The sequence below is a fragment of the Oncorhynchus masou genome, chromosome 14 (assembly GCF_036934945.1).
Source record: "Oncorhynchus masou masou isolate Uvic2021 chromosome 14, UVic_Omas_1.1, whole genome shotgun sequence".
In the NCBI taxonomy this organism is placed as follows: Eukaryota; Metazoa; Chordata; class Actinopteri; order Salmoniformes; family Salmonidae; genus Oncorhynchus; species Oncorhynchus masou.
The window spans coordinates 11,483,264-11,511,055 of record NC_088225.1 but is presented as its reverse complement, the minus strand read 5'-3'; the positions used below and the strand labels follow the sequence as shown (position 1 = coordinate 11,511,055).

Sequence of the window (27,792 nt, the reverse complement as noted above, 5' to 3'; positions counted from 1 at the left end):
CCTAAAAACAACACTAGACATACAAAGGCGGCAATACTATATTGTCCCTTCATTCAGATGTAGAAGCTAAACACTCAAATTCTACTTTCTGAGATCCCAATGACTAAGAATGAGGACTCCATAGCACCCGTTGTATCGGACTGGGCGGAGCGGATTTTAATTCAGAGCAGAGACACTGCATCTCTTCCTCTCTCTCTGTCAACTACTTCCTGCACACACACACACACCGGAGGTTCTTGGTGCAAGTGGGATGACATTCCACAAAAGCATTCACAGACAAGCACATATATAAACACAAATGCACTTTTACATCAACCCACCTGTCACGGCTGGCTGAAGGACTGGACCAAGGTGCAGCATGGTAAGCGTACATTTGAACTTTTGAACTACTACATTTGAACTATTTAAAAATGACACCGACAAATGACGAACCAACCATGCCATGCCATGCCGCTATGTGCCCTGAACAACTACAACTTTACCTTCCCACAAAACAGGTGGGGGGAAAAGGGTACCTAAGTATGGTTCTCAATCAGAGACAACGATAGACAGCTGTCCCTGATTGAGAACCATACCAGGCCAAGACATAGAAATACAAAACATAGAAAAAAGGACATAAAATGCCCACCCTAGTCACACCCTGGCCTAACCAAAATAGAGAATAAAACACCTCTCTATGGCCAGGGCGTGACACCACCACAGCCACACATACACAACTCTTTGCAGTTTCTCGGAGCAAACGAAACTCACTATCCTTGTAAACTTGCTTTATAAAGGCTGGTCACTGAGAAAAAACTCTGTCTTCATCATGTGACATGGTGGAGGTATGCATTCTCAAAGGTCTATATAACTTTTAAATTAGGTCAAATTTATACTGCATTACACAATTCATGTTGTTTCCCCACCACTCCAATAAAGGATTTTGGAGACTTTGCACTTCATTTTTAATTTACATTCAAGTAAAATATATAATTTTATGAATGTCTTATTTTTTGTTTGCCTTGCGATAAACAGTATTAGTTACAGTGTACTGATTGCTAACCATCTCAAATGCCTTAAGTTTCATTTACACATTGTCATGTGATTTCCAGGAAATGATGTTTTGACAGATACTGAAGGCCTTATAAATACCCTGTGGACAAAAGGTTCACTTCAGTCTACATTATGAACAGACAACAAATGGATTTCACTTTGCAAACTGTAAGTAACCTTTATAATTTATGTTTGTTTATGTTGCACCTCGTGGTAACTGTAGTATAATACAGTGTGAGTAGTATAATACAGTGTAAGTAGTATAATATAGTGTAAGTAGCATAATACATTGTAAGTAGTATAATATAGTGTAAGTAGTATAATACAGTGTAAGTAGTATAATATAGTGTAAGTAGTATAATATAGTGTAAGTAGTATAATACAGTGTAAGTAGTATAATATAGTGTAAGTAGTATAATACAGTGTAAATAGTATAATACAGTGTAAATAGTATAATACAGTGTAAGTAGTATAATACAGTGTAAGTAGTATAATACAGTGTAAGTAGTATAATACAGTGTAAATAGTATAATATAGTGTAAGTAGTATAATACAGTGTAAGTAGTATAATACAGTGTAAGTAATATAATACAGTGTAAGTAGTATAATACAGTGTAAGTAGTATAATACAGTGTAAGTAGTATAATACAGTGTAAGTAGTATAATACAGTGTAAGTAGTATAAAATAGCATAAAAACCAAACATTCTAATGTAAAGATGAATTTACATAGATGCTGCGAAAGACTGACTTAAAAAAAAACAAATCCTTTCCTTTATATGTATATATTTGTTCTATTTTGTATGTTTATTTGTGTGTTCGTAAATATGTCATACCAAATGACACAGTCAAGCTCAAAATTGACACTAAAGATTCACATAATTGTTCTATTTAAACCAAATCATGTTATCTATTATGGAGCTAATTCCATTTTTCAAGCAAACCAATTACAGAACCCAATGGTACTTTGTGATGTATCTTGAAAATTGTTTGTCCACAGACCTGGAGGGAAGCTAAAGTAATTCCGCTACCCAAAAATGTTAAAGTTCCCTTTGCTGGCTCTAACAGCCGCCCAATCAGCTTGCTGCCAGTTCCTAGCAAACTTATAGAAAAGATTGTGTTTGACAAGATACAATGCTATTTCTCTGTGAATAATTTAACAACTGATTTTCAGCACACTTATAGGGAAGGACACTCAACACGGACACTGGTCCTCTATAGTAACTCCGGTAACTCAATAAAATCAGTAAAAAACAAAACAGAATAAACATCATCTCAAGGAACAACGCAGACTGCGAAGAGACACACACACACACTCTACACACGCATTATACTAACAAAGGTTTTGTTTTGATGTAAGGTAACTGAAGTGAATATAATAATATACAACTGATTGATTTTTCTTAAGTTTTGTTGCAGTGACTAGTAGCAGCTAATAATGGAGACTGGAGAAAATAAGGAAATGGAGACAGAGACTGAGGACGCACTGGATCCGTCGTCTGAGTGCACATATCAAGGAGAAGAACATGTGAGTAACTGAGGAACATTGTGTTAGGAACAGCAAGACAGAGAGTGTCAGGAATTGACTCTCAAATAAATCAGGAAAATTCTCATTAAAACAGAGACAAAGAGACAAGCATTCTACTGGGCACATTATTTCAATGTGGACAATTGGGAAATATTTGGCTTAGACGTTGATCAATGAGAGGGGACAACATAGTAGCCTAGTAGTTTAGAGCATTGGGCCAGTAACTGAAAGGTTGCTGGTTTGAATCTCTGAGCCGACTAGATGATAAATCTGTCGATGTGCCCTTTAGCAAGGCACTTAACCTTAATTGTTGCTCTGGATCAGAGTGTCTGCTAAATATGTAAAATGTAATTACAACCTTTAATCACCCACTCAAAAATACAGCCAAATATTTGTTGATTTCCCAATGTGTTATCACTATGCATTCAATCATCTAAAAGCACAACTAAATTCCAATGGAAAACAATATCTGATATTGTGCTGTCACTGTGCTGCATCTAATAGCAAAAACAAATATCCTAAATTGTGATTAAGATTGCATTAAAAGTACATGCTGTTCAAAATTCTGCCGTGTCCTGGATTTTCGTTTACTATGTTACATCTCGTCTGTGAGACCAGACTTTAACATCAGAGCAATTGAGAAGATCTCCATAGATCTGCGACCTTCGCAAGCCATCTTGAACATGCAAGCTTTCTAGGATTATACAAGAAGACATTTACAAATTACAGTAACCCCAAAATGTGTCCATGGATGTTAGATGTAAGATATGAATCCAACATTTTCTTTCTTTCTATTTAACGAGGGAAGTCATTTAAGAACAAATTCTTATTTACATTGACGGCCTACCCCAGTCAAACCCTAACGACGCTGGGCCAATTGTGCGCCGCACTATGGGACTTCCAATCGCGGCCGGTTGTGATACAGCCTGGAATCGAACCGGGGTCTGTAGTGACACCTCTAGCACTGAGATGTCAAGAGCCACATTACAGTAATTCATATATAATTAGGTAACATGTAAATAAGTTAATAGGCTATTTTCTGTATTACAAATGTGATAGAATTATATTTGGTTGTCAATGTAACCAAATATCAACATTTTAAGGAGATCCCAGTAAGCCAAATTATATCTAAAATTATGGTCAGACCTTGCATCCATGGCTCTGTCTACTGTGTTTTTGTGACACACCAATCGTTGTTTTTGTTTGACCCACACAAGCGTGACCCTAAACAGAACCCAACTTTTCCACGATTCTAAAGCAGATACAAATGAAAGTTATATTTGAGGCCTGTTTATAACCAATTAATAGTATGCACGTTTTCAGTTTGTAAGTGTGTGATATGGGGGTATAGAAAAGTTTATTTCGAAATGTACAAAGACATTTTTCTTAATAAGCATTAGCAATTATGTTGACACTGCCATGTTGATCTGAGCCTTGCTGTTGGAAAACCACTAGTGTCCGACTTTCGGCTGTCGCAGATGCACCTCCCCGCGACTTCATTTGCCGACTTTCGTCTACAGACCCTTACTGCTCGAACACCCGTTGCCTTCCTCCGAGGTACGTGTTGCTAGGCACATCTGGAGGCGAAAGAAACGCACACTTGTTTATTAGGCGAGGTGCTGGCAAACGGAGATGAACAGCATTCTCACATAGGTATTCCTCTTGTCCAGATGGGTTAGGGCAGTGTGCAGTGTGGTTGAGATTGCATCGTCTGTGGACCTATTTGGGCGGTAAGCAAATTGTAGTGGGTCTAGGGTGTCAGGTAGGGTGGAGGTGATATGGTCCTTGACTAGTCTCTCAAAGCACTTCATGATGACGGAAGTGATTGCTACGGGGCGGTAGTCGTTTAGCTCAGTTACCTAGGAAAAGGAGAGCGCACACTAGGCGCTAAGATGCAATAATTGAATAACCTAATAACCAACAGCTCGACAGACAAGCTGTCTTAATCAGGGTATAATGACAAACACTGTGGGTCACTAGTTTATATAGTGTAAAGGGACACACACATGTGTCTGTAATCATGGCTGTGTGTGGCTTGATATAATTTACAGATATAAATAGAACATAAAAAAACAGAAATGGATAGGATACGATCAAAGATACAATGTGGCGACATAGGCCTACACATATTTCCAATGAATAGCAAAATCACAATAATCATAAGAATGGGTTCAGATCAAAGTCTAGGTTGAGACCGAAGGGAGCAAGCGTCTTTAAATCTTGTTAAAACAATAAATTGTCGAGGTCACCTCCTCTCCTAGGGATGGTGACGTGTTCGGTGCCGATATAACGTAGGGACGAAATCGAGTGGTTCGATTCCAAAAAGTGGGCCGCAACTTTTTTTATGATACTCCGAGATTCATAGTTTTAATTCGCACTTCGTTGTACCACAATTACAATTAATAAAATAAACAACTGCATCATTGGAGCACGTGATGATACCTTTAATGGTGGATTTGTTTCCCTGTTTGGGGGTGTTTGAAGGAGCTACGTTTGTAAGTGCCATTGCATTGAGCGCAGCCATTACACTTGTAGTTTCCATCCGGTAGAGGCGTTGTTTTGGGGTGGTAAATCAGAGTTTAACAATTGTGCTCTGAGGTTTCTGCCCCGCGAGAATATGTCCGAAAACACATGACCGATTTTAGAATGTGCCAATGTTTGCGAACGATTCCCCTTAATTTGTTCAAAGCAATTTGAATAGCAGGTAGTAAGAATGCTTTATTTTAATCTGACCATTTTTGTACCCGCTGTCCTTGAATTTTCTTTGCATCTCAGACATATTTCTTTCGAAATCTGATTGTTTTTTGGCAAATTATTGATTCGACAGTATTGGCTGTAGGGAAAACTGTTTTTCAAGGGAAGCTGGTGACCGCTATCAGCCCTCAACAAATGTACGATCAGTAGGTTTCCTGTATATATCAGTTTTCGAACATTATCCTCACACAATCAGAACAAGGACACGGATTTGACGTGTGCCAGATTGCATAGTAAATCTCAGGTGCTCAGAATAAGAGTTAAGAAAAGCTTGGAATGCCTGGAGCTGTTTTGCATCACCCCTCCATATAACAAAAATACCATAAATGAACCGTTTCCATGTAATAATGTTAGGCAATAAATATTTTTTGAGAGTATTGAGTACTGTTTCACATACAAATTAGCATAGTTAGGAGCCATAGGGGATCCCATAGCAGTACCCGTCGTCTGAATAAAGAAATCATTTAGAAACATGAAATAGTTTCTAAACGTGTGTGTACTATTTCAGTAAACGTTATAATGCATGCCCTGGAAGGTAGTTCATTAGGGTCACGTTGCAGAAGAAAATGTTTCATGGCTGAAATACCGCCCCCGCGTGGAATATTCGTGTATAACGACTCAACATCAAAAGTAACTTAGTATTCACAGGGAGAGAATCAAGAGATTCAATAATAGAGATCATACTGCTGGTGTCCTTTACAAAGGAGGGGAGCTGTTCTGCTAGTGGTCTAATAAAAAAATGCAAAAGTTGATAAAGGGACCGTTACTGCATCAATGCCGTTACAATACCACGGACACCCTGGAGGTTTTGTAACATTCTTGTGTAATTTCGGCATAGAAAGTGGCAATTTTAGGGTGTTGAATAGCCCAAAAGTCGTGTTATTTTTTGGTGACTTGACCAGAACCTAAATACCCATCTAGGACAGTGAAGATAGTGTTCTAAAATTGGGAAGTGGGGTCACTGCTAGGCAACCCTCCTGGACTTGCCCTGGCAGGCCACAACTAAAGACAGTGTGAGAAACTTGCTAGCAAACGTTTGTGCTATGAAACTAAATATATACTGCACGCAGACCCACAAAACCTATTTTCTAGATTCATGATAGTGTTGTGAGACAAAGCAAGGAAAGTGAACATCAAAACATGATGTGGTTTCAATGGGATTTGCAGCTGTTGTTGGTAGTTAATGAATCTGCTAGCTTCTGAAATAACTTACTCATCTTTTCAATATGTTGTTAATATTTGCGCAGACCTATGCAGAATTTGTATGACAAGGGCGTTCCCATTTTTTCCAAACCTTGAGTCTGAAGTAAATGTAATCTGTCCACTACCTTTTAATTTGCACAGTAACTTTAACAAAATACTTATAAATGTTTGTACTCAAATGATGTAATCCAGATTTGTATTTTGATACTCCCATGATACATCCACAGCAACTATTTCTACAGTTGGAGCCTGAGGCCCTTGACATCACAGACATTGAGAGTCAACACAGCGACCAACGGGATGACAAGACAACCAAGACTGATGAAGAAAAGACAGAAATCACAACAATTTCTTCTAATTTCCCACAAAGCAGTAAGATAGGTGAGAGCGTTTTAGTCCAGCATAATTTAATTCTCACAGTATAACTTTGAATTAGAGATACTCACTTCTCTCAATTGCTCTTGTTATTATGCACTATATGTTAGTTAGTCATTTTGGCTTGTAAAAACTGTCGCTCTGGCATTTTCCACCTCTTGCACCAGGTCTGGCAATTTACCTGTCGAACATCAGCTCGTTTGCACTGGGGTGGCAATATCTGAGGTGTGTCCTCAAAAACATGCACCAAAGTGCCAATTTCAAGAAGTGAAGGTGGGGACTCTTGAGAACCACTAAAATCAGCTCTTTTTGCAAACGCAGATGATTACAGCATGGATTTTGTAAGCGGCGGCCATGGCGCAATGTCCATGTAAAGATTATTTTTTTAGTACATCACCAAAGCTTTATTAAACCATGTTTGTGAGCAGCAAAACAGTGAGCGAACATTCCCTTTTTATCTATGTATTGGACATTCTTATAGCCAGTTTTAGCCATTATTTTGGATGTGCGTAAAACCCCCACCATGGACATGTGTCCATTTGCCCATCATGGATCGAGAGATGCGATGATGCCGGTGACCCTAGTATTTAGAAACGTTTAAGTTATTTTCCTGTACAATTGGTTGTTTTACGTTTCATTTCATTCAAAATCAAGCCATCAATAGGCTATCCTACTACAACAAAGTCTGGTTCTTCTGCATCGGTGCATTTAAAAAAAATCCTGGCCATTCATTAGCCAAGCAGCCTATCAATAAGAGGTTTTAAACGTGTCTACTCATTAGACTGCCTTGAAATATTGAGGTTTTTGCCCTCATGCTTTTGTATAATTCACAATTCACATACTGTACCTGGGCCGCTCTACCAATTCAATTCAGTTTTAACATTGTCATAAGATGATCAACATGTTCAACTTAATGAAAAAAACACGTTTTTCCATCTCAAGAGGTTATCCCATTGTGGCAGGGAAAATGGAAGCTTGTTGTGTGCAACAGGGAGTGACAATTGAATGCAAGCTTAATATATATATTATTTTGTTAAAACATTTCTAGCCTGTCTATCAATGGGTTGACATGTTATGCTCAACATGCTCTGTTTGACCCAAAAACACCAGAACATTTCCAAAAGGAGTAGGACCAGTTCACCTGCTTTTACACTAGGATTTCTTTTGAAAAAAAGGTAAATTTAAAAAGGAACAATTTCACCAAATTAAAATGAGAGTTCAGTTCCTGTAACAGGGACGTAAATTAATCACTAATCACATTAATTAAATAATAATATTCAGAAATGACTTTGTCAAAGCAACAAATAGCTAGGGCTTTACAATGACGTTGAAAACTTGTTGGGATTAAGTGGATTAAAATCTTAAAGTCAGAGGGTGCACGGAGGGACATGTAAAATGCAGAATTTTGGCACTTTAGCAAATCTTTATCAATATTTTTTTTAAATCTGATTTATTGAATTCTCCATGTGGTCTATATGAAAGGGCCCTTCATTTAATATAAACGGCTTATAAAATGCAATATTAGTGCACAATTTCTACCTAAAATGTCATAGCGTTATGGCACTTTTTGTGGAACGACCCACCTACATACTTCATTTTGCGTGTTCAAATATCCATCCCCATTTTCAAAGAGCGCGTCTCATCTGATTACCAAAGACGCGCTCATTCAAACTTATTTTAATTATTCAGTCCTATAATGCCATATCAACGGCAAAATTATCTTGCCTATTGAGAACGTGCCTCGCACATGAAATGCAATTAATAAGAGCCTTTTTATTTCTGAAGAAGTGTGACTGATGTGTAAACACATGTTGACCTACATGTTGAAGCCAACAAGAACAATGTGGATTGCAAATAACATATTTAGCAGAACTGGATGCACTGTATTGTTGCTATTATTCGTTACTGTATGCTATTTAATAATTGTATCAATCCACAATATTGCGTGCCTTCCAGACGAATTGGAGTTGATTATAATGCAAAGACTATTAAGAATCTAAACAACTTGAGACAACCGCTTGCAGTATAACGCCATGAAGAACGTTAATTGGCCTGTGAGGGGTCAAGCTCGTCACACCTACAACTTATTTATTCATCCAAACCCTGCCCTTTTGCGCCAGCCAGCTATTGCGCCCATTATTCCCGCTTTAAAAATAACTGAAAAATTTCTGCCACACCCACAACTTGACAGCACTGCGTGGTTGCTCTAAGATTTACCATTGTGTTAGATTTGTTAAAATAGAGCCATGTGAATATTAAATCTTGAAGTGTCCTAACAAAAAACAACTCTCCTGTCTCTTTCTATACCTAACAGACATTGAAAACGAAAGTGAGGATTTGGTGGATCCATGTGATGAAAGTTTAATACCCACTTGCACAATTCCTTCGGCTCATCAAGATCAAGATACCATGGTTCACCTGGATCACGTTGCTGACCCCCACATTTTAATCAACATGGATAATGTTGGCACAGTGAGCAGAAAATCTGTAAGAAATATTTCAACAGCAGTGTTTCTGCTATTGTTCAACAATTAGGGGGTCATTGAAATGTTCAGTATATGTGATATTACATTTCCTGTACAAGTTAGTTTAAGCCTCTTTCAAGAGTACTTGGCAATTTGGACCAACATCTCTCAGTAGTTGTAGTTGCAGTGCTTTAACACAAGCTCTTTCTACAGTTGGAGCCTGAGGCCCTTGACATCACAGACAGTGAGAGTCAACACAGCGACCAACAGGATGACAAGACAACCAAGACTGATGAAGAAAAGACAGCAATCACAACGTCTTCTAATTTTGCACAAAGCAGTAAGAAATTTACAATTGCATTGATTGGTGGCACTGATTCTATGGAGATTGAATCTGGAAATCTCCTTCTTGGTCAAGATGATCTACCAGCAGCAGAACTCTCACAGATAGCACCCAGGATGTATGATTTGTTCGGTCGTTGTGTCTCTGTCATCAACATGCTGGGCTTGCAGAGTTCTGAACTTACCCAGGAGAATCACATAGGTCCACTTGTACATAAGCAGGGTATCAATGCTGTCCTCTTACTTCTACCATTGGGTCAGCATATTGATGAATTCAAAATGGGAGTGGGGTGGCTGGAAAGAATGCTTGGAGAGAGAGCCCTTGCCTTTACAATAATCGTCTTTACCCACAAGAATGACCAAGACTTTGGTTTGGGTGATCTAAAGGACAACAATGATCTGATGGATCTCATAGAAATGTGTGGAAATAGGTATCTCACCTGCAAAAAGAGTATGAATGATCCAACCGAGATTTCAACATTACTGGAACAGATAGACCTCATGGTGTCTGAAAATGATCCATGCTGCTACACAGGAGAAATGTATGATGAAGAGATCAGGAAACAGCAACTGAAAACAGATTGGGGTGACCGATCACAAAGCGAGGAGAAAACTGCATCAGGTATGTCCGACATTCGGGGGGGGGAGGGGCATTTCAATAGACCTATGTGTGCACGCGCTTGAATTGGCCAGCTTTTTATTGGCCTAATAGTAAGTACATGTCATTTAAGGGTAAAACATTTTTTATTACCTTTTAATTTGGCATGAACACATCCAGTTATGATGTTTTCATCTTATTGTCAAACAAATCACTTCAAACAGTAGGCTACCTGCACATGTTCATCCACTCCAACATAATTCCAGATCCAAACAGTGCACTGTGCACTCACTCCATTTGATGGATGGAAAGAGACATCTGTTACAAAACACCAAAAAGTGTGATGACATTTGGGGTTTGTCATTGACCACATTTACAGGCAAATCAAATCAAGCCTTAAACGGCACATTTTAGAAATGGAACGAAACGCAATGTGCTTTACAGGAAAAAATGAATAAAAAACTGAAAATAAAAGCTGAAATATTTACTACACAACAAACATAAGATTAAAAAAAACAAAATAATGACACAAACTGAACTACTAAAAAGTACCTGAAGGAAAAGCAAAGCTAAAAAGATGTGCTTTAAGATCTATTTTAAATATGTCCACAGTTTGGGCCCTCCTCAGGTTCTCTGACAGGCTATTCCAGAGGCTGAGGGCATAATAACTAAAGGCTGCCTCTCCATGCCTCTTGGTCCTTGTCTTTGGGATAGTTAGAAGGACAGTGTCAGAGGACCTGAGGGACCTACTGGGTACATAACTTAAAAGCATGTCTGACATGCATTGGGGTGAACAATTGTGGATTGATTTAAAAACCAAGAGAAGAATCTTAAAATGAATTCTAAAACTCACAGGCAGCCAGTACAGAGACCTTTAAACCGGTGTAATGTGTGCTCTCCGTCTGGTCTTGGTCAGTACCCACGCTGCAGCATTCTGTATGTTTTACAGTGCAGAGACCTTTAAACCTGTGTAATGTGTGCTCTCCGTCTGGTCTTGGTCAGTACCCACGCTGCAGCATTCTGTATGTTGTACAGTACAGAGACCTTTAAACCTGTGTAATGTGTTCTCTCTGGTCTTGGTCAGTACCCACGCTGCAGCATTCTGTATGTTTTACAGTGCAGAGACCTTTAAACCTGTGTAATGTGTGCTCTCCGTCTGGTCTTGGTCAGTACCCACGCTGCAGCATTCTGTATGTTGTACAGTACAGAGACCTTTAAACCTGTGTAATGTGTTCTCTCTGGTCTTGGTCAGTACCCGTGCTGCAGCATTCTGTATGTTTTACAGTACAGAGTAAAGCCTGCTTGTAATAAAGCCTGCTTGTAATAAAAGCATGGATGAGTCTCTCTGTATCAGACAGAGAGAAACGGCCTCATCTTGGCAATGTTCCTCAGGTGGTAAAAAGCTATTTTGGTCACATTCCTAACGTGTGATTTGATATTTTGTTCAGAATCTAAAGTAAAACCTAGGTTTTTTACCTGGTGTTTTATCTTTATTGCCCGTGAATTCAAATGTGCGGCTAGATTCTCTCTCTGTGCTTTGGCTCCAACAATAAATACCTTGGTCTTTAACTGGAGGAAGTTATGAGCCAACCAAGTATTTAAATCACTAATGCAGTCTAATAATTTTTCAGTGGATCTAAAATCCTCTGGTGACACAGAAATTTTAATTTGTGTATCGTCTGCATAGCATTGAAAATCAATGCTGTGCTTTCTGATAACGCTGCCAAGGGGTACCATATATAAACTGAACAGTACCGGACCCAAAATCGAAACTTGTGGAACACCACGTGATATGTATTTTCTCTGAGTTATGTTCACCAAGGGTCACAAAAAACTTGACCGGTTAAATAGGTCTAAAACCAATTTAGAACCGGAGAGGCCAACCCACCTCTCCAGTCTGTCTGGAAATACATCATGGCCAACAGTGTCGAATGCAGCACTTAAATCTAACAGTACAGGGACAGAGAGCTGTTTGGCATCTGTGTTGGCTCTATAATCATTTACTACCTTAACTAAGGCTGTCTCTGTGCTGGGCACGATAACCAGATTGGATTTTTTTTATTTTTTAAATACTGTTGGCACTTAAAAAATAATTTAGCTGTTTGAACACCAATTTCTCCAGAATTTTGCTTAAGAATGGAACGTTGGAGATTGGCCAAAAATTGCTAAAAGCTGAAGAATCTAGATGACTTTTCTTCAGAAGGGCTTTCACCATAGCAGTTTAGTGCACACCAATATCCCATTATTATTCGGGATACTTAAGTATTGTCACGCGGGACTAGGTGGGTGAAGGAATCAGACGCAGAGAGTTCCACTGGGGAAAAGGGCTCTTTACTTCGGCACACAACATGATAAGCCCAACAATACAGGGCGCGGACAACAACGTGACAACCCAAAAAACACAGGGTGCCAAGTTAAGAAAATAAATCCACCTCTACCTAAAACACACACAAGTAACATAAAGACAATCCCACACAAAACAAGGGCGGGTCTACCTACTAAAAATAGGGAAGCTCATTAAACCAAACAGAAACACAGGTGAAACTAATAAGACAAAACAAACAGACAAACGAAAAAGGGATTGGTGGCAGCTCGTAGGACGGTGACGACGACAGGCAGGGGAGCCAACTTCTAGTAGGCCGGTGACGACGACAGGCAGGGGAGCCAACTTTGGCGGAAGACGTGACAAGTATTCTGTTTTTGAGTTGAGGCATATAAACATCATATCCTGTTTACAATAACCCAAAAAGCTTGTATCCCGGTTATGAAAAACCTGGATAAGATGCCTGGGATATGCTGATCTTAGACAGAGTACTGTGGCATGTAAACATCTTATCCCATTTACTGTTATTTTTGCGGTCTGTGCAAACTCAGTTTCACATATCATGGGTGTTGTGTGATGTTTTCATCTGATTGTCAAACAAATCATTTCAAAAAGTAGGTTTGATCTACCAGTCATTTCATAATAATTTATTTGTCTGATTCTCATACTGGACCATATTGCCTACTGGCTATTTTCACCCCTAATTTAGACAAGTTTCTGAGTATAATTTCTGACATTTGGTAGGCCATATAAAAATGTAGAAAATTGGTAGGCCAGTTGTTTGTCAACAAGTTGCAGCTTCTCTTCTGTCATAACTTGCTGCTCCAGAAGATTAAATAAAGTAGTGGTCACCGGAATAATGTCTTACAGCATAGAATGAATGCATTTGTAATCTACAGTATGTAGTTAACATCGGTAAAGTTGTCCATTTCGTTTAGGGATCGGGAAGAAAAACGCAATAACTCCAAAACTGTGGAAAGATAGGTCCTGTGCAAAATGTCCAATTGTCATCAGTTGACAGGTTTTAAGCTGAGAAAAGGATGAAACCCATTTATGATAAGACTTCAGTTGGTCTTGGATGCACATTTTATGCAGTTGAAATACTGTCTGCTTGTATAACAGTTTCAAAGATAACATATTACATGCACATTTGCATTTTCTCAGGAGATGCTGAAAGAAATAACTAATATTTCTCCAGTCCTGTTCCGAGACAATGACATTTTTTTGTATTAGTTTACTGCAAGAGATGCATACTTTTGCAGGAGTTAATATTATACAACATGTGTGAGGTTTTAGGCCTACCGTCAGTGTCCATAGTTCAGTTACCATTCCATTTAACCCATATGAACTGAGGAATATTCTGTTTATTCATGGGTACAGTGATACTCGTGAGCGGGATATCAAAGGTGCATGTAAACAGCTAATCCCAAATAAGACCTTTTAAGCTACTACCTTGAGATACTATCCGGAATCGTGGTCAGCCTGAAATCATTCACGCCTCTTGCAAACAAAATGACCTTTTTTTGTAGAAAAAGGTTGGGACACCTGAAACGGGGCTGAAATTTGGGACTGTTCAGGGATGACAAGTGCAGCCACATGGGATGTTATTTTAAAACCATGACAGAGGTGGGGGAGTTGGTTCATTTGGAATAAGACTTTATTTTAATATTTAACACTATAGCAGTACAAATTGCATTTTAAACAAAAAGAAGAATGGTTAAATTAACATTATTTAGAGATGCCTTTGAAACAGTAAATATCAATTTGATCTTACCGAAACTATCAATACCAATTTTTAGTTTTAACATCTTAGTGTTGTGTGTTTTGCAGAATATGGCCATTCTGACATCAGAAATGTAATAACTAAAAATAATACATATGTACCACAAAACTAATCTGGAGGAATCGACTAGTCTGCCAGGGGTGTCAAACTAATTACATGGAGGGCCTAGTGTCTGCAGGTTTTTGGTTTTTCCATTCAATTAAACCCTAGACAACCATCAATCAAGTACAAGGGTGGAGCAAAAACCCTCAGCCACTCGGCCCTCCATGGAATGAGTTTGACACTTGTGCCATCTGCACAGATACGAACATCAGTTTGGTAATGGACAAACAGGAATTCCAGCTGTCTTATATACCTGCCTTATCTGCTTGTTACCCTGATGTAAACGTCCCCACCAGACAAAAAATTGGTAGCTCGATAGATTGAGATCACAGAAAATGTTTTCAATCTGTAACTCGCAAGTGAGTAGTTTGACAGCTAACATTACAGTGCCTTCAGAAGGTATTCACAACACTTGATATTTTCTTGTGTTACAGCCTGAATTTAAAATGGATTAAATTGAAATTGTGTGTCACTGGCCTATACACAATACCCCATAATGTCAAAGTGGAATTATGTTTTTGGAAATGTTCAGTCACTAAGTATTCAACCCCTTTGTTATGGCAAACCTAAATAAGTTCAGGAGTAAAAATGTGCTTATCAAGTTACATAATAACTTGCATGGACTCACGCTGTGTGCAATAAGTGTTTAACATGTTGTTTTAATGACTACCCCATCTCTGTACTGCACACATACAGATAATTGTACGGTCCCTCAGTCGAGCAGTGAATTTCAAGCACAGATTCAACCACAAAGACCAGGGAGATTTTACAATGCCTCGCAAAGCAGACATTGAATATCCCTTTGAGCATGGTGAAGTTAGTAATTACACTTTGGATGGTGTATCAATACACCCAGTTGTCGGAGAGGAAGGAAATCACTCAGGGATTTCACCATGAGGCCAATGAGTTTAATGGCTGGAATAGAAGAAAACAGAGGATGGATCAACAACATTGTAGTTACTCCACAATACTAACCTAAATTAAGCCCGTAGAGAATACAAATATTCCAAAACATGCATCCTGTTTGCATTAAGGCTCTAAAGTAAAACTGCAAAAAATGTGTCAAAGAAATTAACTTTATGTCCTGAATACAAAGCATTATGTTTGGAGAAAATCCCACACGTCACTGAGCACCACTGTTCATATTTTGAAGCATGGTAGTGGCTGCATCATGTAATGGGTATGCTTGTCATCGGTAAGGACTAGGGAGTGTGTTAGGATAAAAATAAACAGAATTGAGCTAAGCACACGCAAAATCCTAGAGCAAAATCTGGTTCAGTCTGCTTTCCAACAGACTCAGAGACAAATTCTCCTTTCAGCAGAAAAATAACTTAAAACACAAAGCCAAATATACACTGGAGTTGCTTACCAAGAAGACAGTGTATGTTCCAGAGTGGTCTAGTTACAGATTTGATTTAAAAATCGGCTTGAAATCTATGGTAAGACTTAAAAGTCTGTCTAGCTATGATCAACAGCCAACTTGACAGAGCTTGAAGAATTTTAAAAAGAATAAAGTGAAAATATTGTACAATCCAAGTGTGTAAAGCTCTTAGAGACTTACCCAGAATGACTCACAGCTGTAATCGCTGCCAAAGGTGTTTCTAACATGTATCGACTCAGGGGGTTGAATATTTATGTAATCAAGATATATTAGTGTTTCATTTCTATATACAGTACCAATCAAACATTTGAACACACCTACTCATTCAAGGGTTTTTCTTTATTTTTTACTATGTTCTACATTGTAGAATAATTGTGAAGATATCAAAACTATGAAATAACACACATGGAATCATGTAGGAACCAAAAGTGTTAAATCAAAATATATTTTATATTTGAGATTCTTCAAAGTAGCCACCCTTTGCCTTGATGACAGCTTTGCATACTCTTGGCATTCTCTCAATGAACACTTATTTGAACTTAATATAATACATCAGTAAAAATCTATTTAGCCTCAAATAAATAATGAAACATGTTCAATTTGGTTTAAAAAATGCAAAAACAAAGTGTTGGAGAAGTAAAAGTGCAATATGTGCCATGTAAAAAAGCTAACGTTTGAGTTCCTTGCTCAGAACATGAGAACATATGAAAGTTGGTGGTTCCTTTTAACATGAGACTTCAATATTCCAAGGTAAGAGGTTTTAGGTTGTCGTTAATATAGTATTTATAGGACTATTTCTCTCGATACCATTTGTATTTCATATACCTTTGACTATTGGATGTTCTTATAGGCACTATAGTATTGCCAGTGTAACAGTATAGCTTCCGTCCCTCTCCTCGCCCCTACCTGGGCTCGAACCAGGAACACATCGACAACAGTCACACTCGAAGCAACGTTACCCATCGCACCACGAAAGCCACGGCCCTTGCAGAGCAAGGGGAATAACTTCTCCAAGTCTCAGAGCGAGTGACGCCACAAAAGCCACGGCCCTTGCAGAGCAAGGGGAATAACTTCTCCAAGTCTCAGAGCGAGTGACGTTTGAAACGCTATTAGCATGCACCCCGCTAACTAGCTAGCCATTTCACATCGGTTACACCAGCCATTAGGCTGATAGGTTTGAAGTCATAAACAGCGCTGTGCTTGCGAAGAGCTGCTGGCAAAATGCACTAAAGTGCTGTTTCAATGAATGCTTACGAGCCTGCTGCTGCCTACCATCGCTCAGTCAGACTGCTCTATCAAATCATAGACTTAATTATAACATAACTCACAGAAATACGAGCCTTTGGTCATTTATATGGTCGAATCCGGAAACTAACATTTAGAAAACAAAACGTTTATTATTTCAGTGAATTACGGAACAGTTCGGTATTTTATCTAACTGGTAGCATCCCTAAGTAAGTATTCTTGTTACATTGCACAACCTTCAATGTTATGTCATAATTACGTAAAATTCTGGCAAATTAGTTCGCAATGAGCCAGGCAGCCCAAACTGTTGCATATACCCTGACTTTGCGTGCAATGAACGCAAGAGAAGTGACACAATTTCACCTGGTTAATATTGCCTGCTAACCTGGACTTCTTTTAGCTAAATATGCAGGTTTAAAAATATATACTTCTGTGTATTGATTTTAAGAAAGGCATTGGTGTTTATGGTTAGGTACAGTCGTCCAACGAACGTGCTTTTTTCGCAAATGCGCTTTTGTTAAATCATCCCCCAGCGTTGCATCGATTATATGCAACGCAGGACACGCTAGATAAACTAGTAATATCAACCATGTGTAGTTATAACAAGTAATTATGATTGATTGATTGTTTTTAAGATAAGTTTAATGCTAGCTAGCAACTTATCTTGGCTTCTACTGCATTCGCGTAACAGGCAGTCTCCTTGTGGAGTGCAACGAGAGGCAGGTGGTAATTGCGTTGAACTGGTTAACTGTACGGTTGCAAGATTGGATCCCCTGAGCCGACAAGGTGAAAATCTGTCGTTCTGCCCCCGAACGAGGCAGTTAACCCACCGTTCCTAGGCAGTCATTGAAAATAAGAATGTGTTCTTAACTGACTTGCCTAGTTAAATAAAAAAGGTATAAATAAAAAAGGTATAAAAATATATATATATTTTAAGCAGCAAAATCGGAGCCCAAAAATACCGATTTCCGATTGTTATGAAAACTTGAAATCGGCCCTAATTAAAATCAGCCATTCCGATTTAATTGGTCGACCTCTAATTGAGACATTAGGAAAACACTTCTGCTCATCATACTGTACGTGTCTAATATACACTTTACTTTTTCCTGTCCCTCTTGCTTACAGTTCCAGATGACTTGCCTGAAGATGGTGTTGCAAACAAAGAAAAGGTACATTTGAAATAACCTTATACAATCTCTGGTAAGATCACATACAGTGCCTTGGGAAATTCTACACGCCCCTTGTACAGTCTGCATTTTGCTGCCTTAAAATTATATTTTTCCTACTTATCTACAGAACCTACTCCACATTTTCAGTGAAAGAAAAATTATAGAACACTTTCCAAATGAATGAATGAAAAAAAATAGATGTGAAGACATATGGAATCAAGACATGGTGGAAGCATCTTTGGCAGCTGTTAATCATTTTGAATAAGATTCTACCAACGTTGCACAACAATATTGCTCAAGCTCAGTAATTTTGGTTGGGAATCATTGATAGCAATATTCAAACCTTGTGTCTAAGTCAGGACTGAGACTGGACCATTCAGGAACACTGAACAACTATCGGAAAGCCATTCTGGTGTCTTTGGCATTCCCATTTGTGTAATTGTCTTGCTGAAAAATAAAATTCTCCCCAGTCCCTGCCGGTGACAACCATGCCCATAAAATGATGCTACCACCACAATACTGAGGAAATACATAAGATCAACCACATTGCATCCACTCCACATTACTGGCCTGTGTGACAAAGTGAAAAGGAGGAATCCTGTGATTTAAAAAAATCCACTCCAAATCATCCATTGTTTTCACAAGGCTGTTAAGTAATCCTGCAAGACAATACGGAAAATAGAATAACCTTTTGGCCTAGATTAAAATCTACAGGCTTGGGTCAAATCCAATACAACACAGAGTGAAACCCTCCTGTGTTTTCAACTATTGTGGTGGCAGCATCTTGTTATGGGTATGCTCATCACCAGCAGGGACTAGGGAGTTTGTCAGGATCAAAAGAAATATGAAAGGACCAAAGCCCAGGTATAAGGTTGTAATGGCTTCCAAAAGTGCTTCCACCAATTATTACTCTGGGGTGTGAAGAGATACGCAATCAAGACATCTTGGTTTTTTTATTTGTAATAAATTGACACTATTCTATAATTTTTCTTTCACTTTGAAAATGTGGAGTAGATTGTGTAGATCGGTAGGGGAAAAAAACAAATTGAATCCCTTTTTAGATAACATTTTAAGGCTACAAAATGTGAGACTGCAAGGGGTGTGTAGACTTTCACTAGAGACTGTTTCTTTAAAATATCACTCTGCGTCACTCTTAAGTATGTGTGTTGATAGTATGGCAGATGTTTTGACTTACTAAGATATTAAAATGTGTTTGGTTAACGTTAAAGGGAGAAGAAAAGATACTTGAAGAAATCCGCGGGAGTTTAATTGAAAAAAACTTCCCAGAAAATATACAACTAGCAAAAGTAGAAGAGCTCATGTGTAGACTTCAACTTCAAGATAAATATCAAGATAAGTTGACAACTGCAGACTTCCTGAACATTGGCTCTTCTGCTCAACATCAACATGAACCCCAAACAGAGAACAAACTTGCTCATACTTTCCTACAAAGGTTATTGATGCTGGACTACAGAGCCAGGTACATTCCTGTAAGAGATGAGAATAGTGAGATGCATGACACAAATGACAACAGAAATGATAATGCAGAAACAGAAGAAAGTGCCTTTGATGCCCTTTTCAACAAGAGCACAGTCTCTGGTGATTTAAAGAGGAACACGCATGTTCACCCAATGGACGTCCAGATGGCAGTGTTTCACTGTTCAGACAGTTTCCTTCGGCAGTTCATGGTCACAAAGCTGTCCTTGTGTCAGTATGCCTTGCCTTTGCTTGTGCCAAATCCATTCACCAAAGAGATTGAATGCCCTTTGTGGACATTTCGACAAATCAGAAAAACCTGGAAGTCCACCAATGATTCTAATATAGTCACCAGCCAAAGTATGCCTATTTACAAGGCAGAAACACCAATGGTGTCATTCTTTAGGCTTGGTTCTGTGTCCTCATCAAAATCTCAGCTGATGAGCAACTTGATCAACCAACGTCACAGCACATTCTTCCACAGACACTGTCCAGGAAGCAGTAAAACCTGCCTCCTAATGGATGGGGTGGTAGAGATTGCATGGTACTGTCCTGCTGGAAAGCCCAATGATATTTTCACTGATTGTGTTGCATTCTGTAATCTCCATGGTGACGCAATTGCGAAAGAAATTCAGCGTGACAGACTGATTGAAAAAGCCTCAGTCAATGTTATCCTTTTACCAAGTCTTGGAAAAGGCGACAAAAGTATGGCAATCGTGCAGGAGTTGTTCAAGTCTTCTAAACCTCTGATATGTCTGCTCACTGAAGAGGATTCTGTTGCAACTGAAATTAAAAAGGGAAAGTACAAAATGGGTTTGAGAGACAGAAATCAGTCAGATGTGTCTGAGGAACTAAAAAGGATCATTAGAAATAATTTGTCAAGACCATGTTGCTCCTTCAAACTTGAGGACATGGCAGAGTACTCAGGGTTTAGAGTAGATGAGGATGATGAAGATTGCCAAGTAGGGAAGACTAATGCTCTGCAGATAACGGATCTGCTTAAGGAAATGGAACTGTCCAAGATCAAAGAAGAATTTCTTCCATGTCAAGGTAGGCTGTGGCATGATTGGTGTCAAAAAAATAAAGACCTTTATCGTCTCCAAGGGAATCTAGAGATGGAAAGAAGTAAAATACAACATGAAATGATGCAAATTCGACACCATCAACATCAAGTTGCCTTTACTGAACTCATGCAGATGTTTATCACAAGTCTACGATGTCTGGGAGAAAAAGAAAAATCATATTTCCTCAAGTGGGTAGGGATACTACTGGATGACCTGTCCTCAGGTGAGCTCTCAGACCTTCATCACAAATATGATGAAAAGTGGTCCGAAGTCCTGGCTTTGAAAAAGAAGCATGATAAATCAGAGCAACTGAAAATGAGACAAATGGAGCTGGAAAAAATATCAGAGAAGCTGCAAGCAGCAACCTTCGGATTTGAACACATTCTGAGGGAAATGGGACAGATCTATGAAGCCCATGCATCTGTGGCCAGGCAAAGCAAAGGAGAAAGTGAGGTGACCGTGTCTTACCTTCCAGAGCTTGCGGCAGAACTTATGATATCGGGACACCCAATGGAACTAATGGATGGTGACGCAGCTCATGTGCCACTGACGTGGATTAATGGGGTTTTAGATGAAGTTATCAAGAAACTAGGAGATCAGAGAGTTTTTGTTTTGTCCATTTTGGGAATCCAGAGCACTGGGAAATCTACAATGCTGAATGCAATGTTTGGACTGCAATTCGCAGTAAGTGCTGGAAGGTGTACCAGAGGTGCTTTCATGCAACTGGTGAAAGTGACCGAGGAGATGAAAGATGACTTTAGGTTTGACTATGTTCTTGTTGTTGACACTGAGGGACTTCGAGCTTTAGAGTTGGCAGGAAAGGCAACAGTGCACCATGACAATGAACTTGCAACTTTTGTCATTGGCCTTGGAAACATGACCTTGATCAACATATTTGGAGAGAATCCTGCTGAGATGCAGGACATCATTCAGATAGCTGTTCAGGCCTTCATGAGGATGAAGAAAGTTAATCTGTCTCCAAGTTGTGTGTTTGTGCACCAGAATGTTGGAGACATCACGGCTGGAGAGAAAAACATGGAGGGAAAGAGGCGCTTACAGGACAAACTAGACGAGATGACCCAGTTAGCTGCCAAAGAAGAGGACAGTAATGCAGAGTGTTTCAGCGATGTCATTGCATTTGACATACAAAGAGATGTGAAATATTTTTCCCAGCTGTGGGAGGGCAGCCCACCCATGGCCCCACCAAACCCATGCTACAGTGAGAATGTCCAGGAGCTAAGGAAAACAATCCTCTCTAAAACATCGAGGTCTTTTGGCATGACATTATCACAGTTCAAAAGCAGTATCCAAGACCTTTGGAATGCACTGCTGAATGAAAACTTTGTGTTCAGCTTCAAAAACACACTAGAAATTGCAGTTTACAGAAAACTTGAGATTCAGTATGGAAAATGGATCTGGGCTCTCAGGAGTGCCATGCTAACCATTGAAAATCAACTGCATAATCGAATCGAAAATGGAAAACTTCACAGGGTTGAGAGACATTACCTTGTTGAAGAAATGAGAAAGACTCGTGAAGAAGTGGACAAATCAATGGAAAAGTACTTTGATGAAGACAGAGATAAAGAAATGTTGATTCAGTGGCGAGGGAGATTTCAAACCAAAATGTGTGAGTTTGATGATGAACTTGTGAAGGGAGCAAAAAGAAAGTTAGAGGAGGTTATTCAGCAGAGGGATGCGCGCAAAAAGCTGGATGACAAGAAGACACAGTATGAAAACAAGCTCTTCCAAAAGAGCAAAGAACTTGCCTCAAAACTGAAGGACAAGGCAAAGGATGAAAAACAACTTGAGAATGAATTCAATACTCTTTGGGGGGTGTGGGTTGCCGAGTTGACCAATGACACACCTTCCATTATGGACATAAACATTGTGGATGATGTGACTTGTATCCTTGGAGAGATAGGTTATGAATTGTCTCTTGTACATGATCGGAAAAGTTCCGGAATGTACCGTGAGATTTGTACCTTGGGGAGTTATTCGAACTATGCAATTGTATCCAAGCACCAAGATCTTTATAACGACGATCAGCACTCAAGAGATGCTCAAAGGAAGCCAAACAATGACCAATTGAAGAAAAATAATGTGTGGGGTGCTTTTAAGAGTTTTTTGGGGTTTAAGTCTCCAGAGAACAAGACAATTGACCAGATTGGTCCAAGCAACATTCTAACATACACAGATCAGGAATTGATAAGAGCATTCACCAATGATGTTGACAAACAAAGCCAGAAGATAATCGAGACAAAGCCCATAGAAAAGATGGGATACAATGACAGTTACATGCAAGAAATAGCAACTCATGTCAAAGAAAGCGTGAAGGAATTTGAATCAAAGATTAGAAAATATGCATTCAAAAAGGAGTTTACGATTGATCTTTCACTTCATGTGTGTGAGCTTGCAGGAAGTAAGTTAGCAGATTCCCATAGCAAATTCAGAAGCAACAATGATGCCCTTACTTACCTGGAGCAGAAGAGGCCACAGTACAACAAGATTTTCAAGAGATACTGCAAAGGTTCCTCATCTGCAGCTGTGCTTGGTGAGTTAATTTGCAACACACTGAAAGAATCGATTGTACAGGCGGTCTATGACCAGACGGCCATTGACTTAGCTGGAGAAATGCAATTAAGTCACCCACCATTCAGTGGAAACAGGTCTAACATGGAGAAACACATCCTGATTTCACTGGCGGAGAAGGAGAACTTTGACAAGTTCATGACCTACATTCACAACCCAAGGAAACACTTTGTGAAATTTATTAGAGGGGATGTAGAGAAATACATGCTCACAGAAAGGTCCAAAGTCCTTGCCTTGATTGAAGGGAACATAACAGCTAAAGAGCAGCGTGTGAGCCATGCAGTGCATACAGCAACAAAGACGGTCAAAAACAAGAATGGAGACACCAACATGTGGCTTAGAGAGCTTTCCAGTGCTCTAAAAGATGAGCTGAAATTTGCTGAGAATCATTTCAGTGATTTCTGTGACATAACTGACTTTGACTTCCTCGAAGAAGAGGTAAGGAAAGATCTTGCCAACAGAATCATAGAGATCAACAGAAGCCTCAGCAATGTATCACTCCTGGACATGAAGCAGTTCAGGGAGAGGCCAGATGAGATTCTGATCAAACACTTTTGTGATTGCTGCTGGGTACAGTGCCCCTTCTGTAAAGCCATCTGCACAAACACCATGGAGGGGCACAAACCGATTGATCACAATGTCCCTTTTCATCGCCCTATAGGAATCAAAGGGATACACTTCAAAAACACAGTAGAATTTAGCATTGATTTTTGTACAACTTCAGTAGCAAGTAATGGCCGGTTTTACCCATCCCATGAATCAGTGGATACATATCTTTGGAAAGAATACAGAAAAGCTGGCCCAAGATTTGCTGATTGGAGCATCACACCAGACCTCTCTGAACTTCCGTACTGGAAGTGGTTTGTTTGTCGATTTCAAGAAGATCTGGAAAGGTATTATGACCTAAAATTCCAGGGCAGAGGTGAAATTCCAATAGAATGGAGGAAGCTCACAAAACAGCAAGCTATTGAAAGCTTAAAGTAAATCTAAGGGGAGCTCAAATAGTAAAAACATACAGACATAATGGCACAAGCATGATATTTTAAACATGTTGACATTGTAAACATGAACATAGTCAGAAACTGAAAAACCTCTTGGCAATGTACAATAAAGCACCGCTTTTACTATTCTAATCAGCTAGGCCTACTACACATCTTATTTTGATTCAATCATTTAACTCAAACTGATAGACTAACAGGAAAAAGTCTAGTTATTGGCCTCATTTTGGGATCAAAAATGTATATAAAGATGTTTTGAGTGTGAGCAATTTATCACATTTCCTGTCAAGTGATAAAGCTTTGTACTATTTGTATTGTATTACCGTAAGCAAATACTCAATAAATGCTCTAAAATTATGACATAGTTTGCTCTTTCTCACCAATATAATTCAATATGGACTCCAATATTTCACCTGGCCAAGATGTGGGTGCAACACTTTTTGTAGTTGTAGTAAAGGAATCAAAATGATTGACCGATAGTACCATAACCTCATCCTCATATTACCCTTGTGTTTAGTGTACATGTGATTGTGAATATTATTGCAACAAATATACCGTACTATGGGAAAAAAATATGTAAACAATGATAGACTGTGGTCAACCCAAATACATATTTAATGTCCAACAGTTCACTAATACATATATTAGAACAATGATTTGATAAATGTCATAGATCAATGGGTTAGGACGGAAGCAAACTAAATCACCCCTCATATTGGGGTCTAGTAGATTTTGAAAGAAATAATTTTGAGGTCTCCTTTGATACGAATGTAGGTAATGACGTCTAGGCCCTCACGATTGGGGAACTGGATCTCCTGTCTATCAGGCATCTCCACTTCAAACATGTCACCCATCAGCTTCAGTACAATCTTGAGAGGGAGAAACCCCATTTGTTTACATCATTAGTGTTGTAGCACATTCACCCACATGGCCAATTGCAACGAACAAGCTGGACTAAAGACTGTGCAGTGTATTGGCGCTAGTTTCCTTAAAATGATACTAGCAGGAGATTACACGGACATGGGCCCTAATTGTTTCTGTTATATTGAACACCTGAAACACTGCCCAAGATTCTCCATTTGTCTAGTCAGGATCAAATCCACCTCCCTCCATCTTTCCAACCTCCATTTTCACACCTTGAATATAGAACCCTGTTGGAGTGGATTGTGGATCTCTCTCTTCTCATCCCCCCAGCAGCCGGCAATCTTTGAGTTGCACACGAGCACAGTGCCATCAGTGTCATCATTGAAACGTGGGTTAAAGTGCAGTGCCAGGTCGATCTGGAACCTGGACATGGGAAATAGGAAATCACATCGTTCCAGAAACTCTAATACATGTCTGTCTAACATTAATGGATTTCACACATACATTATACCAAAACAAAACCCTTTCTCTGGTCCGTCCTCTCCTCTTTTGAGCAATAATTTGTGAACCTGGTAGTTTATTTATTTTTTAATGCTATGGGTCCCCCTGTGTGATATAAACAGTTAAACGCAGCTCCCGAGTGGCACAGTGTTCTAAGACACTGCATCTCAGTGCAAGAGGCGCCACTGCAGTACCTGGTTTGAATCCAGGCTGCATCACATCCGGCTGTGATTGGGAGTCCAATAGGGCGGCGCACAATTGGGCCGGGTTTGACCAGGGTAGGCCGTCATTGTAAATAAGAATTTGTTTTTAACTGACTTGCCTAGTTAAATAAAATAAAAAAAATTCTTAAATGTACCTCATTCTAATCCATAATCCTCCCCTTTACTTTGAACTGGTCTCCATCTCTCAGCTCCACATGCTTCAGCTCCACATGCGTCAGCTCAAGTTCCTATGAAGAACCATATAAATAAATTGAGTGCTTTTGAACACAAGGTAAAAGCGATTTTGTATTTTAATATTGTGTTCTGTTAACATTTAGACTACGTTACCCAGCAGGCTATGCGGACGGGGCAGGTGGTTGAAGAATGCCTTGCATGGTTATACAAGGGTTTTTCTAGCTGAAGTATATGTTAATTAAAAGTAGTTAAACCTACACCCCAGTTTGTCATTATATAAGGAACAAACATAAATGTCATGTTTGGTTATAAATATTTAATGACTTAATAATCATTGGAATCACAATGTACAGTGCATGCATAGATTACTTTTTCAACAATTACCATGTTGTCAAAACATAATCAAGACTCAAGGGCCTGACCGTTTAAATTAATTCACTCAGTAACACATGAGTGCAGTAAGCATATAGGCCACTATGGCTGCGTTTACACAGGCAGCACAATTCTGATCTTTTTCCACACAAGATAAGATTTGGTGCTGCCTGTATAAACACAGCCTATTCAGTAAGTAAGTAACTGTGTGGAATAAAAGTATCAGCCTATGAAAGCATGACATTTAGTGAGACTTACCATTGGCATTGCCATGTTGTCACCGGTGGAGAAAGCGGCCTTGAATGTGGTTTGAGTTGCAAGACGGACTGGGATCGGACAAGATAACCTTATTTCCTGAGATACAGAGAGTAAAATGTTAGTTGGAAGTTTGAACTATCCTTTTATGTGGGCAACCCTCCACACACAGGTCACCAACTGATTAGCATGATAATGAGGCGTGCTTAATTATGATTCAATAAATAAATACAAATGGTTCTCTCACTCACACCCTGATACTAGGTTATGACAAGAAGCTTGGTGGCAGACTGGCAGTGAAGATAGTTGCCTACTAAACTGATGCTTTTACTCACACTGAAAAGCCTGATCTTTGATCAAAGTCACTCTGATCAGTAATTAACTATGTAGTGCTGCCCTGTATATTATAAACGGGTGGTTTGAACCGTGAATGCTGATTGGTTGTCAGCCGCTTGTGGAGCTGTAATGACAGAGTTTAAAGTAAATGACTGTCCAGTGAAAAATCTCACTTTTAAAAGCTCATGTTGTGCTACTCATACCCAAATAATGTTGTCAACTCATCTTTTACTCATATTTTGTGGCTAAAGCATACATTTCAGAATAAAAACACTTCAAACCCCACCTTACAGTTGTATCTCAAATAGATCGTTTCAAAAATGCTTGCTATTTCCTCATATAACGTTTTTGGCTGAGCTGGCAGTTAAGTCGTTTACTTGTCATTCATATTTTTAACGACTGGTATAGCCCACAGCATTCTGTTGTTTCAAACACAGAAAATCTGCTTTTTAACATAATAAAAAAATGGAAGGAAATAACAATTTAACTAATATTGTAATTAATTATAGGTCATATTTAATATAAATCTTGAAACACTGGACAGTTAAAGTGCATGATCTGCCCTTAACAAATACAACAATGAATAGATGTTATGAATCAACCGTATATTCAGATATATGTGCTGGGAAAGTGGGACGACT

The 27,792-nt window shown here is 39.0% G+C and overlaps 2 protein-coding genes across 4 annotated transcripts; one reads left to right on the top strand and one right to left on the bottom strand.

Annotated features, from left to right (window-relative positions):
- The first annotated feature begins 257 nt into the window (after positions 1 to 257).
- Positions 258 to 24,782, top strand: LOC135554213 (interferon-induced very large GTPase 1-like). 3 transcript variants are annotated; one of them, XM_064986361.1, is made up of 8 exons: positions 258 to 361; positions 1,092 to 1,200; positions 2,439 to 2,558; positions 6,758 to 6,896; positions 9,205 to 9,377; positions 9,569 to 10,319; positions 18,255 to 18,298; positions 19,528 to 24,782. In XM_064986361.1, exons 3-8 carry the CDS (start codon positions 2,469 to 2,471, stop codon positions 24,409 to 24,411), a joined length of 6,081 nt encoding a protein of 2,026 aa, XP_064842433.1. In that variant the 5' UTR covers positions 258 to 361; positions 1,092 to 1,200; positions 2,439 to 2,468; the 3' UTR covers positions 24,412 to 24,782. The 3 variants fall into 3 exon arrangements, with proteins under 3 accessions (XP_064842433.1, XP_064842432.1, XP_064842434.1); XM_064986360.1 differs by having other exon boundaries at positions 6,743 to 6,896; XM_064986362.1 differs by having other exon boundaries at positions 259 to 361; positions 6,743 to 6,896; positions 9,569 to 9,695.
- Positions 24,783 to 25,147: 365 nt separating this feature from the next.
- LOC135554874 (galectin-1-like) lies at positions 25,148 to 27,564 on the bottom strand. The gene is made up of 4 exons (XM_064987306.1): positions 26,819 to 27,564; positions 26,162 to 26,241; positions 25,562 to 25,712; positions 25,148 to 25,294 (listed from the first exon to the last, which is right to left on the bottom strand). The coding sequence occupies exons 1-4, from the start codon at positions 26,831 to 26,833 to the stop codon at positions 25,148 to 25,150; spliced, it is 393 nt and encodes a 130-aa protein (XP_064843378.1). The 5' UTR covers positions 26,834 to 27,564.
- Between the last annotated feature and the right edge of the window lie 228 nt (positions 27,565 to 27,792).

Excerpts from the sequence above, each read along its gene's own strand:
- LOC135554213 (XM_064986360.1), top strand. The coding sequence starts at position 2,469 with ATGGAGACTGGAGAAAATAAGGAAATGGAGACAGAGACTGAGGACGCA. Across the intron at positions 9,378-9,568 it reads GCACAGTGAGCAGAAAATCT|TTGGAGCCTGAGGCCCTTGA; the intron begins GTAAGAAATATT and ends CTCTTTCTACAG. Across the intron at positions 10,320-18,254 it reads CGAGGAGAAAACTGCATCAG|TTCCAGATGACTTGCCTGAA; the intron begins GTATGTCCGACA and ends TCTTGCTTACAG.
- LOC135554874 (XM_064987306.1), bottom strand. Across the intron at positions 25,713-26,161 it reads AAAGTAAAGGGGAGGATTAT|GTTCCAGATCGACCTGGCAC; the intron begins GGATTAGAATGA and ends TCCCATGTCCAG. Across the intron at positions 25,295-25,561 it reads AACAGGGTTCTATATTCAAG|ATTGTACTGAAGCTGATGGG; the intron begins GTGTGAAAATGG and ends CTCCCTCTCAAG.